Consider the following 18,008-nt stretch of genomic DNA (forward strand, 5'->3'; position numbering starts at 1 on the left):
GATCAGTCTCAGCTATGTTAAAAAAAGTTTGCAAAAATTTTATTCATCATAAAATATATAAAAAAAAATGTATTAATGCATTTCCTTTTTTGATCTTGCATTAGCAGTCAGACGGTTTAGCGTTTTAGTATAAGGCATCCGTCTCGGCCGCCGTACTGGACTACACTTCCGCCTTGACTACATTTCCCATGAATGACGCAAGCAGAGCGTCTAGGTCTAAACTCTCACCAACACACACACGAGACGAATTATAACACACAACCGTAAGTAGACACACATCACTGACTATATTTTGGCGTTTTGATGATTAACTCTACACTGTGATGTTTTATTGTGTGCGTCTGTGGTCTGTTTGTGTGTGTTTAAAGTCCAGACACTGAGCATAAGGCTAATGCTAACGGTAACAGTAGCTGATCAGGAAATCAAAACTATGATTATAAAACATTCACCGCTGTTTAACACTACATTTATTACACATACAGACGGGTTTATAAAGACATTAATGTGAGAGATCAGATCGTGAGAGTCAGTGACAGCACACATACGGGAGTTTAGTGCTTCATTTCTCAAGTGTGTGAACATTACTGATCTTATATCTCCAGTTCAGTGATATAACCTTTGATATTAGGTGCTTGAGGTTATTCTGGGATGGCATGACATTGACATGGTTATTTGTTACTAGAGAGGATTTGAAGTTTCAGCACAGCAGCTGCATATTAATTGACGTGTAAATCACCTGTTGTGTAAACCATCTGAAGGCTGTTCTTGTCTTTTAAGAGGCTTGGAGGAAGATGAGGATAAAGGAGATACTAAGGACAGCGACCCAAGCATGGAGTCCTGCAAGCCAACATCCTGCACACCTGGCTCTGGGTAAATGTGGGCCTTAATCTCCAATACTCTTGTAGACATGTTCTGTAATGATGACGTTTGATTTACTCTTCCTGACGGTGTACAGGTACGGCTGCCCAGCAGCTGGACGCTTCCTTCAACACCAGCTCTGCGCTGGAGATCTTCGAGATGGATTTTGCTGATACATCCATGGACATGAAGCTCAGAGGATCTCTGCCCACATCCAGCAGGTGAGTTATTCTCATATAGGTGAAATTGTGGAAGTGAACCACAGCAAAAGCATTTATGAAGATGTGAAAATCAACATGAAATATCTGTGATGATGAGGGATTTATGAATGCTGTTCTTTGATAATGGATCGCTGTATGTACTTATCTGTGTCTCTCACTGTACTGACCTTTACATAAGACACACACACTTAGTGTTGACATATGATAAAGGATTTACAAGAGTTAAGACAAATATTTCTTTATTTAAATATCATTGAACCTTTAACCTGGAAATACAGGTTTATCAACAGCAAGAATGAATATACAATATAGATGTTTTGTATGTGTATGTGTCTGTTCGTACCAGCCATAATCAACACTTTTAAATCCAATGCTTTGTTACTGACAAGTAGGCATGGGCCGGTTACCGGTTTCCAGGTATACAGAGGTTTTAAACAGTCAAGGTTTCAAAACCACTAAAATGCTCTGTGATATCATCTCTAAGGTATGAGCTGTGTGTTTATACAAAATGTATTAAATCGTTAAGTCATGTGATTGATTTGATGTTTACATTTAATATACATCATGAAAAATTATATATTTTTTGAAAGCATATTATAATTTAAAAGCTTTATTTTTACCTGGCATTTCAGTGTTGCAATGGCAATACCGCAAAACTGTGAAACAGTGGGATTTTTGCTAAAGGTTATCATACCGCCAGAATCTTATACCGGCCTGTGCCTACTGACATGTACGGGTGGGCGATATACCCGTATGAAAGTGATTGACGGTATTGTGTTGCTTCATGATATGGATTTTACAATAATGTTGATATTGTTACATATTCATGACTTCAATTTTTGCATTTATATAGTTTGTTCAATTTGATATTGTTTACAACTTTAACGCTAACAGGGTTCATACAAACCACTCTCATCCATCTCCTGTACAGCTTAACTGAGTGCACATGAAACAATTGATGTGTCGTGCAAATGAGAGGTCAAACCCGCACACGGCTGTATTTGCTTTCTTATTTACGGGTGCCCTGTGCCGACCCCCAAAAAATGCTGCCCATAGAAAATAATTTATATGATTGGAAATCTTTCAGTAATTTAGCTGAGTGAGAATATGATGGACTAAAAGTAATGTCAAGAAGTAGAATGTTTGCCTCAATTGTCTTTGTTTAAAACCCCTTAGACGTCACCCCACCCTATTGAATTAAATCTACACTCTTGGGGTCTTATTTATAAAGTGTGCGTAAATTTAGTGGGCTTGCAGGGTGGGATATGAGGATGATTCATGTACGCACACTTGCAGGTGATCTGTGATTTATAAAGGAAACATTGCTTTGTTTTATAAGTCTTAATATTTTTTGGTGTATGCCATTTTTGGCTTTTGTGCGTACGTGGAGTTTTAGTAAAGATCCTTTGCACAGTTTTATAAATGAGACCCCTGGAGCTTTCAAACGATATGCAGTTTGTCATGATTAGATAAGAATTCACATGCAAAACATTGAAGTAAACGTGGGCATCCTGCTGGTGTGACAGTGACATTTATCAATGTTTTAAGACACACTTTCTTCATTAATTAATCAATTACACTCCTTACATATTTTTTTAATAAGACACTGTTGAAATGTCTATTCTAGAGGCTTAGACCTTTTCAAAGTTATATAGTTTGTAATGATTAAACTATATTGATGTCAACTTAGGTGTCCCGACGGTGACGCTTAACAGTTTAAAGCTGTTGTCAAAATAAATTCAAAGGCATTTTTGTAAAGGCATCACTTATATTCTGTATGAGTTTGTGTTGAATTATCAAAAAATACAGTGTTTGTTCAATTTCATTAAAAAGTAGTCGTTTTAGAGACACAGGGTTTCAATTCAACAGTGACAATATGCATATATTCATAACAAGATGAGTTCCCCATCCATGCATGCAGTAGCACTTTTTGAGAATTAAAAAATAATAATAATAATGGTTATGTCCAATGCCTTACTTTTTTATTTATATAAGCTTAAAACATATACATATTTTGTCAGTCACTTAATTAAAGGTATTGTGGAGGATTTTCTTTTTCCGGGTGGATCATCAAAACTATTGGTCCTCCTAGTTGTCAATCAGGAGTGTTTGCGCAATTGCATTTTTTTTTAAAGTGGAGAAGTCGGTTCTTTTCTAAAATTTGAGAAAATCCTCCGCTATACCTTTAAGGTTTACTACAATGTGATTCCGAAATGTTTTTTTCTCATATGGCAATATAATACCAATATACCAGTTGGAAATTGGAAAATTAATTTTAGCTGATATGTTCATTTGTTTAGCATGTTGGTAAAATTGCATATTTTACCCCAGGTTATTTGTTTGTTTTTGCAATTATTTGTTTATTTCAAGTGCATGAAGTGTTCAAACATCAGTGTCAGATTTAAGTGTAGATATATTCCTGTCAGGTTAATGTTAGTGTGTCTGTGTACAGGTTTCACAGTTTGATTTGGACAGCGTTTGATACGGAGGGTAAACATTTATCTGGGTGCCTGATAGGAGGCAGCGAGAACGGAAGCGTGACCGTCTACAGTCCGGACGCTATTCTGAGCGCAGGAGACGACGCCGTGATCGGACAGTCCAACAAACACACGGGTCCTGTGCGAGCGCTCGACTACAACCGCTTCCAGGTAATGTTCAGCGTGAAGCTTGTGTCAATCAGATCTTTCTGATGATGATCATTTACTGAATGTGACTCTGCGTTTCAGAGTAATCTCATCGCCTCAGGAGCCAACGATTCTGAAATATACATCTGGGACTTAAACAGTTTTAGTAATCCAATGACACCAGGAGCAAAATCACAGGTAGAATTGTAAAATTTTTCAAACATGTGTGATGTCATTACATTTATAATGTCATTTGACGGAAAGTGAAAACATTTTTCTTTGTTCCTTTAGCTCGGTGAGGTAAGATGAAGTTTTGGTGAGAGCGGGTGTGTGTGTGTGTGGTGTCTGTTGGTTTGATTTTGGTTTGGGTTCAAATATTTGAATTAACTTCTTCACTAACATCTCATTTTTTTTGGAGAATGACATTTTTTGTAAATGCATTGCTGAAGGTTTGTGCTAAACAAATGTAAGCGTGTCTGACGCTGTGTGTTGTGTGTGTTTGCAGCCAGCAGAGGACGTCAGCGTGGTAGCGTGGAACAGTCAGGTGCAGCACATCCTGGCATCCGCCAACCCCAGCGGAAAAGCTGTTGTGTGGGATCTGAGGAAGAACGAACCTATCATTAAAATCAGTGACCACAGCAACAGGGTACGAGAGCCATGTACATCAGATTAAAGCGTGTGTACTGTTTAGACTGGGTCACATTTCACCCCAAAATCCAAAAAAGATAAATGAAGTGTGTTTGGAAAGACAGTCATGCATAATTTCTCATCAAAGGCATATGATTTGTTGGTTAGATTCACTGTTCTGGGATGTTGTGGCATCCGGACGTGGCCACTCAACTGGTTTTGGCATCAGAGGATGACAGACTTCCTGTGATACAGATGTGGGACCTTCGGTTTGCAACCTCACCACTCAAAGTTCTGGAGAACCACACCAGGTAGAGATCCCTTAAAACCCAGGGGTGTGATTGCTTCAGTATACACTGATTCACCAGATCTATTTGATCTTTCAGAGGGATTCTTTCAATCTCGTGGAGTCAGGCCGACCCTGAGCTGCTGCTGAGCAGTGGGAAAGACAATCGCATCTTGTGCTGGAACCCAAACACTGCGGAGGTCAGTCCTACCTGCGTCCTCACAAGATTTTTATTTATTGTTTTTTATCTTTGAATAAACAAAACAAGAACTGACATCACATTTCAAATATATTTTACAACAACTACTTGCATCCAATACATCTACTGGAAAGTAGAAATTAACATAACAACTATACTTATTATATTAGCTAAAAACTTCACAGCATCACAATAGACCGTCCTCATGTTCTGTCTTTACTGCAGGTGATTTATGAACTGCCGACAGCCAATCAGTGGTGTTTTGACGTGCAGTGGTGTCCTCGTAACCCCGCCCTCCTATCAGCTGCATCATTTGATGGGCGGATCTGTGTGTACTCTATTATGGGAGGGCGTCTTCAACAGCATCAACACAGTACAGTGGATCAGGTATCATCACAATAGTTAGCGTTTTAGGGCTTGCAAAGATAAACTCTGACTCTGTTCATGTGCTTCATGAGTCTTGTCATATTTGACAAATGTTTTACTTCAATTATTTGATCTCTAGATCTCAGCGTCATTCGACACCAACGACCCATTTGGAACGGGTCAGACTCTTCCACCTCTACAGGTTCCTCAGCCCACAGTAGAGACCACCATCATCCCTCCTCTGACGAAGCCGCCTAAGTGGGTACGGAGACCCGTAGGCGCTTCATTCGCTGTGAGTATCTCCATGTTTCACATGTCCTCCTCCTTATGTTTTCAGTGTTGTGTGAGATCTTTTAACTCACTTCTTTTTTTTATAGTTCGGTGGGAAACTGATAACGTTTGAGAATCCTCAGCAGCAGCAGCAGCAGCAGTCGACCCAGCCGATCCCTCATCAAGTGCACGTCAGTCAGGTGACCACAGAGACAGAGTTTCTGGAGCGCTCGACTGAGCTGCAGTCGGCCCTGCAGTCCGGATCTTTCTCCAGCTACTGTCAGAAGAAGATGAAGAGCGCGCCCTCCGATGCCGAGCAGGATATATGGAAATTCCTCATGGTATACGATTGTGTTCATAATAAGATATCAAAAATATATCAGGTTACACACTGCAAAAAATGATTTTTCTTGTTTTCAGAATTTTTTTTAAAGTTCTTAAATTAAGATGCTTTTGAGCAAAATAAGTCCAGTTTTTAGACCAAAAGTATCAAATATAAGTGGTGATGTTCATAAAACAAGCAAAAAAATTCTGCCAATGGGGTAATAAGCGACAAAATCTTGAACATTTTTCTTAAACACTAAATTCAAATGCTTACCCCATTGAGAGATTTTTTTGGTTGTTTTATGCACAAAATCACTTAAATTAAAAAATTTTTGTCCAAAAAGTAGACTTATTTTCTTGGGTCATTTTGCTCATAAAGAAAAAGCATCTTAATTTAAGAATGTTTAGATATTTTTAATGAAAACAAGACAAAAATACCAACACAATTTCATTCTTGAAAATCATTTTTTTGCAGTGCATGCTTAATGATCTGTAGAAAGTGTTTGTAATAGTGCTGGTTGTTTTTAACAGGTGAATTTTGAAGATGAAGCTCGTGTGAAGTTCTTGAAGCTGTTGGGATTTAGTAAAGATGAGCTGCAGAAGAAGGTCCAGCATCTTTCTGAGTGTCATTCTCCTTATGTAGTTCACATGACATGTCCTCTTTGTAATGAGACCAAATTTAAATCATTACTCACACTGCAAAAAATGACTTTCTTACTTAGTATGTTTGTCTTGTTTTCAGGACAAATATCTAAAAATTCTTAAATCAAGATGGATTTTCTTGATGAGAAAAATTACCTAAGAAAATAAGTCTAGTTTTTAGACAAAAAGATGTCAAATTGAAGTAAATTTGTTCATAAAACAAGCAAAAAAATCGGGTGAGAAATCACTAAAACACTTTCTTACCCCATTGGCAGATTTGTTTGTTGCTTGTTTTATGCACAAATTCACAAATGTTTTTTTTTTTTGTCTAAAAACTAGATTTATTTTTTAGGTCATTTTGCTCATCGAGAAAATGCATCTTGATTAAAGAATTTTTCAATATTTTACTGAAAACAAGACACAAATGCTAAGTAAGAAAGTTGTTTTTTTGCTGTGCATTTTTGCGTGATTTATTCCATTGATTAATTTTCTTCAGATCTCTGCATGTTTGGGAAGGAGCCTGCAGCCCAATGGTTTAGATGTGAATGCTTTGGCTGAAAAGATGCAGACGCTGTCTGATCAGGTCAGTTCTTACGGCACACATGCTTCACTCGGTACAATTTGCTGCCTGTGCTCAGAGATGACGTCTTTGGCTTTCTCATCCAATCAGATGGCAGATGAATCGGGCGTCGCTGGTGGTGATTCCCATGCAGATTTCTTTACTCGGCTCCCTAGGAAAGAGAAAGAATCGTACCGCATCCCTGTGTCCTCAGGTGAGCTTCTTGCTAACAGATACTTAACTTTAAGTTATTTATCCACACCTAACGCTGCTGTAATACGATGTGTTGTGTGTAGACACGGATGGATTGATCAGTCAGGCCCTGCTGGTCGGTAACTTCGAGGGAGCCGTGGATCTGTGTTTAAATGACGGACGTTTCGCAGAAGCCATCCTCCTGTCGATCAGCGGAGGGGAGGAGCTACTGAAGAAGACCCAGCAGCGGTACCTCAAGCAACAAACCAACAGCGTATCCATGGTAACGGCGATCATCCTACTGTAATGTCAGAAGTGTCACTGTCTGTGCCACGTAGATTTTATTATTATTGTTGGAGGCTGTCCTTACCGATGTGTCTTGTGTTATTCTCAGTTAATCTCATCAGTTGTGACACAGAACTGGCGTGATATCGTTCAGAGCTGTCAGCTGGATAACTGGAAGGAAGCGTTAGCCGCCCTGCTCACGTATGCCAACCCAGAAGAGTTTGCACCTCTGTGCGGTGAGATGCTTGAAGTCTTATCCAAAACTGGTTATAGTCGCAGAGTAATTTTCACGTTGCTGAATGACTTTGTGACACAGCTCATGATCTGATATGATTCAAGAGTCAGAAGTCTCTTTGTATCTGCTGTTATTGACATGTATGTGTTTATGTGTACGCAGATACTCTCGGCTCTCGTCTGGAGGCTGAAGCGACAGAGAAACGAAGTCTACAGGCGTGTCTGTGTTATATCTGCTCTGGAAACATCGAGCGTCTGGTGGAGTGTTGGACGTTTCAGAGAGATTGTTCTTCTCCTCTTACACTGGAGGTCACTGTCGCACACACATCAGTACATTGACTCATCTTCACATCAGGACATTACAGATATTAATATTTGTATTTTTTGTGTGCAGGATCTGGTGGAGAAGGTGATGATTCTGCGTAAATCAATCGAGCGTTTGCGCAGCGGTGAGGTTTGTGTTCGGAGCTCGGCGCTGACAGAAAAACTCATCCAATATTCCAGCATTCTGGCATCACAGGGAAGTCTGAGTGCTGCGCTCAGCTACCTGCCTGAAAACTCTGACCAGGTATATCACACAAAATCATCTTAGATCACACAGATAACTGTTTTAGTGATGCTTGCTGTAATGGCTAAGAATAAAACTTTACTGTCTCACACTGATCAAGATGCAAACGTGAATGAAGCTTAAATCATGCAGCATACAGCGGAGATGTGATGCTACTTTTCCTTACGTAGTTATGATTCAGCGTACCCTAGTGACTGCATAAAAATGCCTTAACCCTCGCCAACAACACCATACACTCCAAACTCGTGTTTGGTTACATTTACACATCTAGTTGTCATAAGTGAATTGATTTCTTTTGTTTGTTTGTGATGTAGCCAGGTGTTAGGATGTTAAGAGAGAGGCTGTCTCATGCGAAGGGTGAGATACTGCAGAGACAACAACCATCAGGACCAGCAGGAGGAGCCAAACCATCAAGCATTACAAACACACGCGCACCATCGGCAGCCACAACACACACACAGGTGAGACTCACCCAACAGTGAGGTGATGATGTCACATGTTCATGTGCACGACTGTCCTCCAGGGTTTTGTGTACTGAGCAGGGACTTTGATATAAATCTGTGATTATATGATCATGTTGACAGTCATGAACGGTTGTTTGCTTTCTGATGGCCTTGTGGAGTCTTATTGTGTAAGATGGCTGGTGTACAATGTGACTGCGGTTTATGCAGGGTCATTACACTGTGAACGGTTGAGCTGTCAGATTATTTTACAGTGTGCAAAAATACTGTAATATTCACAAGACATTGTTGTTTCTTTAGAAGATTTGATTCATCAGTGTATATTATTTTAAAAAGTCATGTTTGCCTTCATGGTGATATGATAAAGTCTGTATTTTAATTTAATGTTGAACTCGTGAATGTGTCACATTTCTGTGTCATTTTGTCCAGGGGCAGTACCCACCTTCAGTGCCTTCTCAGATGCCCCTGCCAGGGCAACAGCCAATGCCACGTCTCTTTACCCCTCAGCAGGTTCCTGATTCTGGCCCTGCTGGAGTTCCACGCTCGGGTTTGAGACCGGCATACCCACAACACCCGGCCACAGCGCCAGGTAATGGTCAATGAATCAAATATTTTGACTCGGCCAATAAACAACCCTCCTTTAAGCGGTCTTGTTCATAGCTTTGTATTTCTAATCTTGGACTTCCAGGTTTCCCCCCCTCTCAGCCGTTCACATCGCAGTCAGGACCTCTGGGTGCACCGGTTGGTTTTATGTCTGGTCCACAGATGCCCCCCTCCAGCCTGTCAGGCCCCTCATCTCCACCAGGACCCCTGATGCCAGGTAACGTCCAGAGAATGGGTGCCCCACCTGCGCCAGGATTCATTTCACCCACCTCCATGCCAGGAGGAGCACCTGTATTTCCAACAGCACAGCACGCTCATGGCCCTGCGCCGTATCCACCTTTAGGCTCGGGGTATCCACAGGGGGGTCCGGGAGCTCCGGGGGCCAAAAGTTTCAGTTCTGCTGGTGTCCATCCTCCACCTACAGGTAAAGTACAGAGAGATTTAATGTACACCTGTCTGTGTAAAATATCAATTCATTACTTTATCTCTGTAAGAGTGAGCGGTACAGGTGCTTTTCATCACAAATGTTGTAATTGGTGTAATTTGAAGTGGGGTTTTTATAATTTGATTTGCAGGAGTCATGCCATGGCTGAGATATTACAGAGATGGGGAAGGTGATGGGGATTGTGTGTGTGTGTGTGTTTGTGTGTGTCTCAGTGGTGGCTCGTGACTGCTCTTCCGAGGATGCGCTAATTCAAAATAAGTGTTCAGATTGTCACGTGTGTGGTTCCCTTTTCCAAAATATGTGTCCTGCGTGTGGAGAGATCCTGTGTGCATCACGTGTTTTGTCAAAATAAGTGCCTGCTGCACACGCGTCAAAACTGTTATTGATTAAAGAGACGCTCATGTTCACCAAATACACGCTAGACACTCCCTTAACACTAAACTCTGATTACGCATGAGATTATGAGAGTATCTGGTAAATGCGAGCGTAAACCCTTTAGACACGTCTACAGCAGGCACTTATTTTGACATGACACGTGATGCACACCCAATCTCTCAAAGCGCAGAACACATATTTTGAAATTTCGAACCACACACACATGACAAGCTACATACATGTTGTGATGAACTTCACATTGTGCACTTCAAAAAAAGAAGTCACCGGCCGCCACTGGTGTGTCTGGTTTTATGAGGACTTTCCTTTGTTTTTTTTTTATTGAGTCTAGTGATCATTTCTATTGCATAAGAGCTTTTTTTTGCCTCTTTAATAAAACACAATTGATTGTTTTCCCTCATACAGATCCTCATAAATAAACTATGTTTTCATTATAATGTGTGTGTGTGTGTGTGTGTGTGTGTGTGTGTGTGTGTGTGTGTGTTATAAGCTTCAGTACTAGTGTGTGTGTTTAATTCTTGAGAAGAGCAACACTTTCTATATTTCTCTTTGTAATATTTGATGGTTGAATGTAAGCGCTCAAATGATTCCTTTGGAAGACTGTGTGCTCTCAGAGAGGATCATGGGTAATAATCTCTTAACTGCTCAGTGCTGGGTGGATTTATTCAAAGGTGTTAAGTACTCAAATATTTTTACTTTACTCTATTAAATGTTCTATACAGGGTTCCCATGCATCCTTGAAATCCTGTGAATCTGGGGGGGATAAATTCAAGGCCCTGGGAAGTTTTTGAAAATATACATACATAGATACAGGTCATTGAAAGTACTTGAATCTATTTATGCAGGAAGTTTTCTGAGGAAAAAAATCCATATTATTCCCTGTGTAGTGTAGGATAATATCATAAAAATTCTAGACTTTTTAAGCACACGTGCTAAACTGTTCTCTTTAAATGCTTATATCTTCTGTATGTGAATGTTGATTCATACCAAAATGTTTTTTGCATAGTTTTGTTTGAAAACGTCTCGGGTTACGTATGTATCTGTTGTTCCCTGAGAAGGGAACGAGACGCTGCGTCTCCCTTGCCATACTTCCTGCGTCCCTGTAACGCCGTCTTTGGCAATATTTCAGATAGCGATATACTTCCAGGCTCCTTTGTCACCCTGTCTTTGTCATTAATCTGGAAAGTTCTTGAAAGGTCCTTGAATTTAAGGTTAACTAAGGTCTGGGAACCCTGTTTATATATGTGTACTTTATCAGACTGTTTATCTTTGGCAAATGTTTACTTCCCTACATTCTGAGGAATAAAACTTTTCTTTTTACTGGACTATCAAGATGTTTTTTGCCTTTAATACTTAAATACATTAAAATCTAATGTATACTTTTACTTGAGTTCAGATTTTGAAAAGTATCAGATTTGTTTATGTAATTAAGTATTAAAAGATATTTCTTGTGAAATGTAGTGGAATAAAACGTTTGATTATTATGCTTTCAAATATTAAAGTTAAAGAAAAACACCCTGATGAAGTACAGATACATAAAAAATGTCCTTTAATAAAGTAAATACTTAAGTACTTTGCACCTCTGTATGTTATTTAATAATCTCTCCAATATTTAACTCACGCTAAAGAGACAAACTGTCACACTTACAAATGTCATTAGATGAAATATCAAAGTTAAATGTGTAAACTTTCATTTTTAAGTGTGACTTAAACCTCTTCATTTGTAAGGGATGACTTGCATTCAGCCGGTCATTATTGTAAAATAAACACAGAGCTGGTATTTTAGGATTAGGTCTTGTATCATCTGTCTCTCTCTCTCAGGTGTTCAGGACGGGTGGAACGACCCTCCAGCTTTACGTGCAGCTTCACGGAACCGGAAGGTGACGTATTCAATATACAATCATTATTTTATAGCTCTTCACTATATACAGCCACAGAAAACCACTCCTTTTTGTCCTTTAATCATCATTTTACGTGATTTGTGACCATTTCAGTCCAGTGTCTGTTAAATTGTAACAAAAGTAAACCTCAGGAGTGACACAAAGTCACCCAACAGCAGTGTAATAGACCGAGAGCATGACATGACCCATGAGAGATGAGAGGCTTTTTCCATCAAATGTTCAACTTTGAACTGTTCCAAGATTACGTGTAAAAGACTTAGTCATTATAAATGTAATCGGTATTAATGAGTGTCTCTAAATGTACTGAAGTGTGTGTGTGTTGTACAGTTATCAGAGAACTACACCCCTCCCACCCCCATCACTGCCCCTGTGATGGGTTTTCCTGTAGAAGCCCCTGTGTCTCAGGACAGAGCTCAGGTGCCGCCCGGTGCCCCTCAGGAGCCCAGCACACGGGTGATTAAACGACACACACACACACAACTCTCTTCCTGTCATGTGATCTCATGTGTTTATGATTTCATTGAGCGTATATGATTGTGTTTGTGTTGTAGTCTTTGCGTCAGCTTCCTGTGGAGTGTGTGGAACAGAAAGAGATTCCTGCTGAACACATGATACTGAAGACCACCTTCAGCAGCCTGGTGCAGCGCTGTCAACTGACCGCCGCAGATCCGGTAAATCTCTCACCTGAAACACGCGTGACCTTTACAGCCATCAGACAATCATCACTTCTTACACACCAACATCAATGAATCATTATAAGGAAACATTGATACGACAAGAAACTCTGATGCTTTGAAAATCTTCACAACGTGTGCAGGTTCACTAGGGGGACCATAGTTGACATTTTTCCTGGATTTATTTTTTCGGGTGTGTCCTCCAGAATGGCACTGGACGACCGCATACATCATCGACATTTAATATTTAAGAAAAACAACCTTAATAAAACTACAATGATTGTTTGTCTTAAGAGAAATAAATCTGAATTGTATAATGTTTTAAACTGAAATGATGTATGCGGTTGACAAATGCCACTTCCGGGGAACTTCCGGGGACGTGTCTGGGAAAAGGGTCTCCCTAGGGTCCACAGTAAGAACACATGGCCGTATTTACCTTAAAACATTGAACTGATCTTAAAATGTCAAAGGTTTTATGTAATTTTAGATAAAAGCTGTGTTCACTGAAACCTCATTGGCATCACACAGCCGGTCTTGCTTCACGTTGCATAAAACTGGCAGGCTGTTTTTAGATCTGGCAAGCTGTAATCTGATTGGCTGGCTTTAGTCTATGTTAATACACTTGATGCAATATAGACCTTATCTCTGGATTAGGCAAACATTGACACATTCGTGGCACCAAAACTTTAAAAGATATTCAGAAGTCAAAGGTTACAAGACACATGATCGATACAAATGCACATAGTGCTTATCTTTAGTAAGTGCGATTCACATTGACATTCGTTTACAAACATTATCTTCTCCTGCAGCAAACGAAGAGAAAACTAGACGATGCCTCGAAACGCCTGGAGAGTCTTTATGACAAACTGAGAGATCAGACGGTAAGTTTGAGTTTAATTTCACGTGTTTACGCAATAATTGGGTGAATAACATCCCATAACGTTTCTTTCCGTTCGTCAGCTGTCACCCAGCATCCTCGCCGGCCTGCACGAGATCAGCCGCTGCATCGCCGCACGCCACTATCAGCGCGGTCTGGAGGTCCACACGCAGGTGGTGAGCAGCAGTAACTTCAGCGAGATCTCAGCGTTCATGCCCGTTCTCAAAGTTCTCATGACCATCGCCAATAAACTGGCCGTCTGAACCCAGCGCCCTCATCGCTCCTGTCTTAAACACAAGCGTTTTCATTTCTTGCTGTTTATCTCTTGTAAGAATGAATACACCATTAATCTCTGACTGTATTGCCGCTTCTGATGTGTTTGCTGCTTTCTCGCACACATTGACCCTCGCTTGTTCATGGACAAAAATAGAACAAATTTCATAAAATTGCCCTTCTGAGGCAAATTGCTGACTGAAGTGCAGTTTACAAAATTGTCTGAGGGATTTGGCCAAATGTTTTTGTGTTGCAGAATATTGTCTTGTCTGCTGTCTACGGTTAGGGTTAGGTCATAGGTCTGTGTTAGTGGACGATGGTCATCTTTAAGTGACTGATAAAAGATAAGATGGTTGATGTTCCGGTTATTCTTGAATTGCTTTAGTGGGTTTGATCTCAAAACACTCCACATGCTTTTCAGCAAACTCGCATATCTTCAAGAGTTTCTTCATGTTTATGGAAGCGCAGATGATTCAATGTTTTTCTGTTTGAATGTAAGTGAATCTTGTTGAATGTGAGCCGCTTAGTTTTTCACTCCAAAATCAAAGAAAAAAGAAATGCATTTTGCTTTGTGTAAAGATAATGAAGCTTATTTTCAAAGCCGTTATGATTTATCTTTTGATTTCTTTAAATCCTCCACCATCACTCATTACTGCATTCACCTGTTTTACTCTTTCATTGTTCTCAATGATGAGCAAAAAATATGAATTGAGTTAAAATGACATCTTTATAAAGGCAGTGCAACAGATGCCGGTTCTGTAAATACTTTCAATTTCAATATTTATTTGTTCTGCCTTACTGTAATCAAGTGTAGTCATCAATGTCACAATGCAAAACGATATTAAAGCTTCTAGAAATAGGACTGGTTTTCATAATAAATATGCATCATGTTTGATTTGACATGACCACGCTAACAGTAAAAGACTGAATGTTTAGCTTGATTACTTCTATAAATTCATGTTCTGCTTCTATCAATCAAACGGTCGTTTGTGTTCTTAAGCATCATAAATCTGGTTCATCTTAAGTGAAGGTGAAATTAAATTGAGTTCAGATCGGCCGTTTAATTCAGTTTTGTTTATTAAGGGGCCATGAATGAAAACTAGGGCTGTCACAGATCAATACAGGTTCGGTACAAAAGGAAAAAGCAACCAATTTTAAATGCTGCTACTGCTACGTTTCTTTTATTTTGTACAGATAGTCGTGCAAATGACCCATGAATCTTGACCCATGAATCTTTTAAAAGCCCCTAACTTAATCCTAAATCAAACAATCTGTCAATTCCTCCAGAAAACAGCGTGAGGCGCACTTGAGAGTTCACATATATTTCAACCAGAAATCATTTGGATTAGTTTATTGTGAAATTTGGGTAAATAATGGACAATATTGCTTTGTAGCAGTGTGGCACGAGAATTTATGAAGTATTTTAATAAAAACAAGGTGACCCCCTAATGAATATTTTTGTGCTTTAAATGGGGTTCCTCAATGCTTATAAGGGGTGCGGGACCACCTCAGCCCCCCTCAATTTGAACACTGGTACAACCTCCCTAAGCCTAAGAGAATACATGCTTGCATAGGACCTTTATTTTATGCCTGTACACTTATGTGTGTCACTATGATCCATCTATACAAAACTAAATAAACGCATATGCTTTTTATGCTCTCTCATGTGTAAGTCGCTTTGGATACAGTCGTCTGCTAAAATAACGCTAAATGTAAATCCAGTACTTTTAAAGCATGGTAAGTTTAATAGTTAAACTGAAAATTCATTTACATATGATTTAAAAACTACTGGACATTGTAAGAAAAAATGATGAGGATGTTTAAGATCTTGATGAAGAAGGTTATCGTAGTAGCAGTGACAAAACCCATGAAGTACTCTGAAAGTCAAATTAAACACACTTCATTCAAACCAGTTTTCTTACCTCTAATGAGATATCTCACAATAACCACTTACCATTCCTACACAAAACGTGTGCTTAACCACATGATAGGGGTCATATAATGTCACATATCCCTTTATTCTATGTTAGTTCTTGAAGTCTGACTGCTGCTTCGGTACTATAATTATTTTGATATCACTTTACTTTTCTCTTTGCAGTGGAGACAAAGGCAGATTTACAGAGGCAGTCCATAAATTCTTAACACTATTTTCTTTTACATGAAGAATAAAACAAATGAAATAATAAAATGTAAATGTTTAATAAGGTAAATGAAGAGATAACTAAGGAATAATTGACGGCGGGCCATTGAATTATAAGAAAATAATGCACACCCAAGGTGCAATGCCGGTGTGCATTATTTTCAAATATTCAAAGGACCGGAGTCAATTATTCCTCTTATACCACGGTTACCACAACATTGCTCGGGTGCCTATTTTTAAGACATCTGACAAGTTAGGTGTGCGCACTGAATTTCTATAATAATAATAAGAAATGAATCCAGGCTCTGTATGACAGGTGTTTAGATGGGTTACACAGGAAAGATAAATGACATCAGCTGAAAGGTCATTTCAGAGTTAAAAGCAAGTCATTTTTAAATTTGATTGCTAATCTACATTGATGAATTGTTCACATTAAGACACATGAATGTGTAGTATAAAAGTCAATTTAGAGTTCATGTTGACTAAAAGTCTCTGCTATGCAAACAGACCCTTGAAGTACAACAGGATTCAGATACGTCCTGATTCTGACCCCGGCAGTGGAAGTGCAAATAGATATAGATACTATTTACACTAAGTAAAAATAACATTTTCTTAGTAATAGATGTTATTAACATTAAGTAAAAATGTGTATTTTCTATAAGTGAGCTATCTCTATATGCTATTAACAGTATGTGAAAGTTTTATTTAATAATCAAAAAATACATTTGCAATAAGTGTAAATAGTAATTTAATGCTATCTATAGACGGTTTCCTCAGACGCACGTGCGGTGACGCCATACGCATCTGGTCCAAACTTTACTTCCGGTTTCAGTTTTTTTAATGGTCTGACTACTTGCTAAACTGAACTCTTTAACAAATGCTTCGTCGAAAATAACAAATGTTTTGGTTTCCTATGTAATCTACGTGTTGTTTATTTTGCTTGTAAATAAACTACGTTTAAAGTACTTTGTTGTTATTTATTCTTAGCTGAGTTTACCAGAGGTTACGTGTGGACCACAAAAACCGCTTGTTTATGTTGTTACTGCTGAAACCGTCTATATTGGCAGACACTTGCACCTCAGTATTTTTGTATATATTATCAGGATTCAATAATTCACAAAGAGTGTAAATGATTATATATATTACATGCTGTATTATTGGGTGAATAAAAGCCGTCCCTACACCGACCCCTAACCCTTCCCAATAAACACTCGTTATAGGCAAAATGAATTTGCGATGTGATAGGAAAAGGGCGAGGTCGGCAAAAGGTGTATTCGAAGCAGAGACATCATGTCAAAAGCCAGTTTTACAAGCCATAAGACAATGCTGACCCCTGACCTTCTGAATGTTCTTCCCTCAGGTCAAAGGTCAGAATGAAACCTCAGAATGTGACCTCTAATGCCTCGTTTTCACCTGCTGGCCCTACAGTAGTGTCTGTAAATAAGAAACAAATCAGATGTTCATGTATATTCACACAGATGCAGTTTGTAGTGAAATCTCGTATTTTCAATGAAACAGAAATCAGATACGTACGTTTATTATTCCTGAATAAATCATTTTAGTCGATGAGTTTATCATCTAGAGGGCGACATTCTCTGTTCACATCTTCCACAATAAACATTTATCTTTGAATTTAACAGGATTCTATTAAAATATTAGTCATAAAATGTATTTATATATTTATTTATACGGCACCTTTATACAATGTTGAATTTTTTCAAAGCAGCTTTACATTAGAAACATTAAACATTTTGTAATATATGGACTATGTCATATTGTTGCAATTGTTGTCCTCATAAATGGAGTATAATCTTAAAAACGGCACATAATATCGTTCAATTAATATAGTGAATAACTTAAACCAATGCCTTTCCATTTTACATGAAAATACGCATTAGCGAGAGTTCAGGTAGAAAAATGTGTGTTTAATAACACAAACCTGTTACCTGTTGAGTGTTTGTGAGAAAGCTAACATGTTTAAATATT

General features: G+C 38.9%; 1 protein-coding gene across 2 annotated transcripts; it reads left to right on the forward strand.

Annotated features, from left to right (window-relative positions):
- Positions 1-121: 121 nt before the first annotated feature.
- On the forward strand, positions 122-14,782 carry sec31b (SEC31 homolog B, COPII coat complex component). 2 transcript variants are annotated; one of them, XM_073814884.1, is made up of 27 exons: positions 122-263; positions 778-870; positions 956-1,079; positions 3,532-3,727; positions 3,806-3,901; positions 4,209-4,349; positions 4,499-4,641; positions 4,717-4,816; positions 5,041-5,202; positions 5,321-5,473; positions 5,559-5,792; positions 6,307-6,381; positions 6,914-7,000; positions 7,088-7,190; positions 7,273-7,451; positions 7,563-7,689; positions 7,851-7,996; positions 8,082-8,255; positions 8,570-8,716; positions 9,146-9,305; positions 9,405-9,743; positions 9,895-9,933; positions 11,979-12,037; positions 12,386-12,511; positions 12,610-12,729; positions 13,542-13,613; positions 13,693-14,782. In XM_073814884.1, the coding sequence occupies exons 2-27, from the start codon at positions 792-794 to the stop codon at positions 13,870-13,872; spliced, it is 3,561 nt and encodes a 1,186-aa protein (XP_073670985.1). In that variant the 5' UTR covers positions 122-263; positions 778-791; the 3' UTR covers positions 13,873-14,782. The 2 variants fall into 2 exon arrangements, with proteins under 2 accessions (XP_073670985.1, XP_065128941.2); XM_065272869.2 differs by lacking the exon at positions 9,895-9,933.
- Positions 14,783-18,008: the final 3,226 nt, after the last annotated feature.

Source organism: Paramisgurnus dabryanus, chromosome 1, assembly GCF_030506205.2.
Source record: "Paramisgurnus dabryanus chromosome 1, PD_genome_1.1, whole genome shotgun sequence".
NCBI classification, from domain to species: Eukaryota; Metazoa; Chordata; class Actinopteri; order Cypriniformes; family Cobitidae; genus Paramisgurnus; species Paramisgurnus dabryanus.

Bases quoted from the DNA above. Each gene is read 5' to 3' on its own strand.
- sec31b (XM_073814884.1), top strand. From the start codon at position 792: ATGAGGATAAAGGAGATACTAAGGACAGCGACCCAAGCATGGAGTCCT. The intron at 4,642-4,716 runs GTAGAGATCCCT...TTGATCTTTCAG, and splicing joins GTTCTGGAGAACCACACCAG to AGGGATTCTTTCAATCTCGT. The intron at 12,730-13,541 runs GTAAATCTCTCA...CTTCTCCTGCAG, and splicing joins AACTGACCGCCGCAGATCCG to CAAACGAAGAGAAAACTAGA.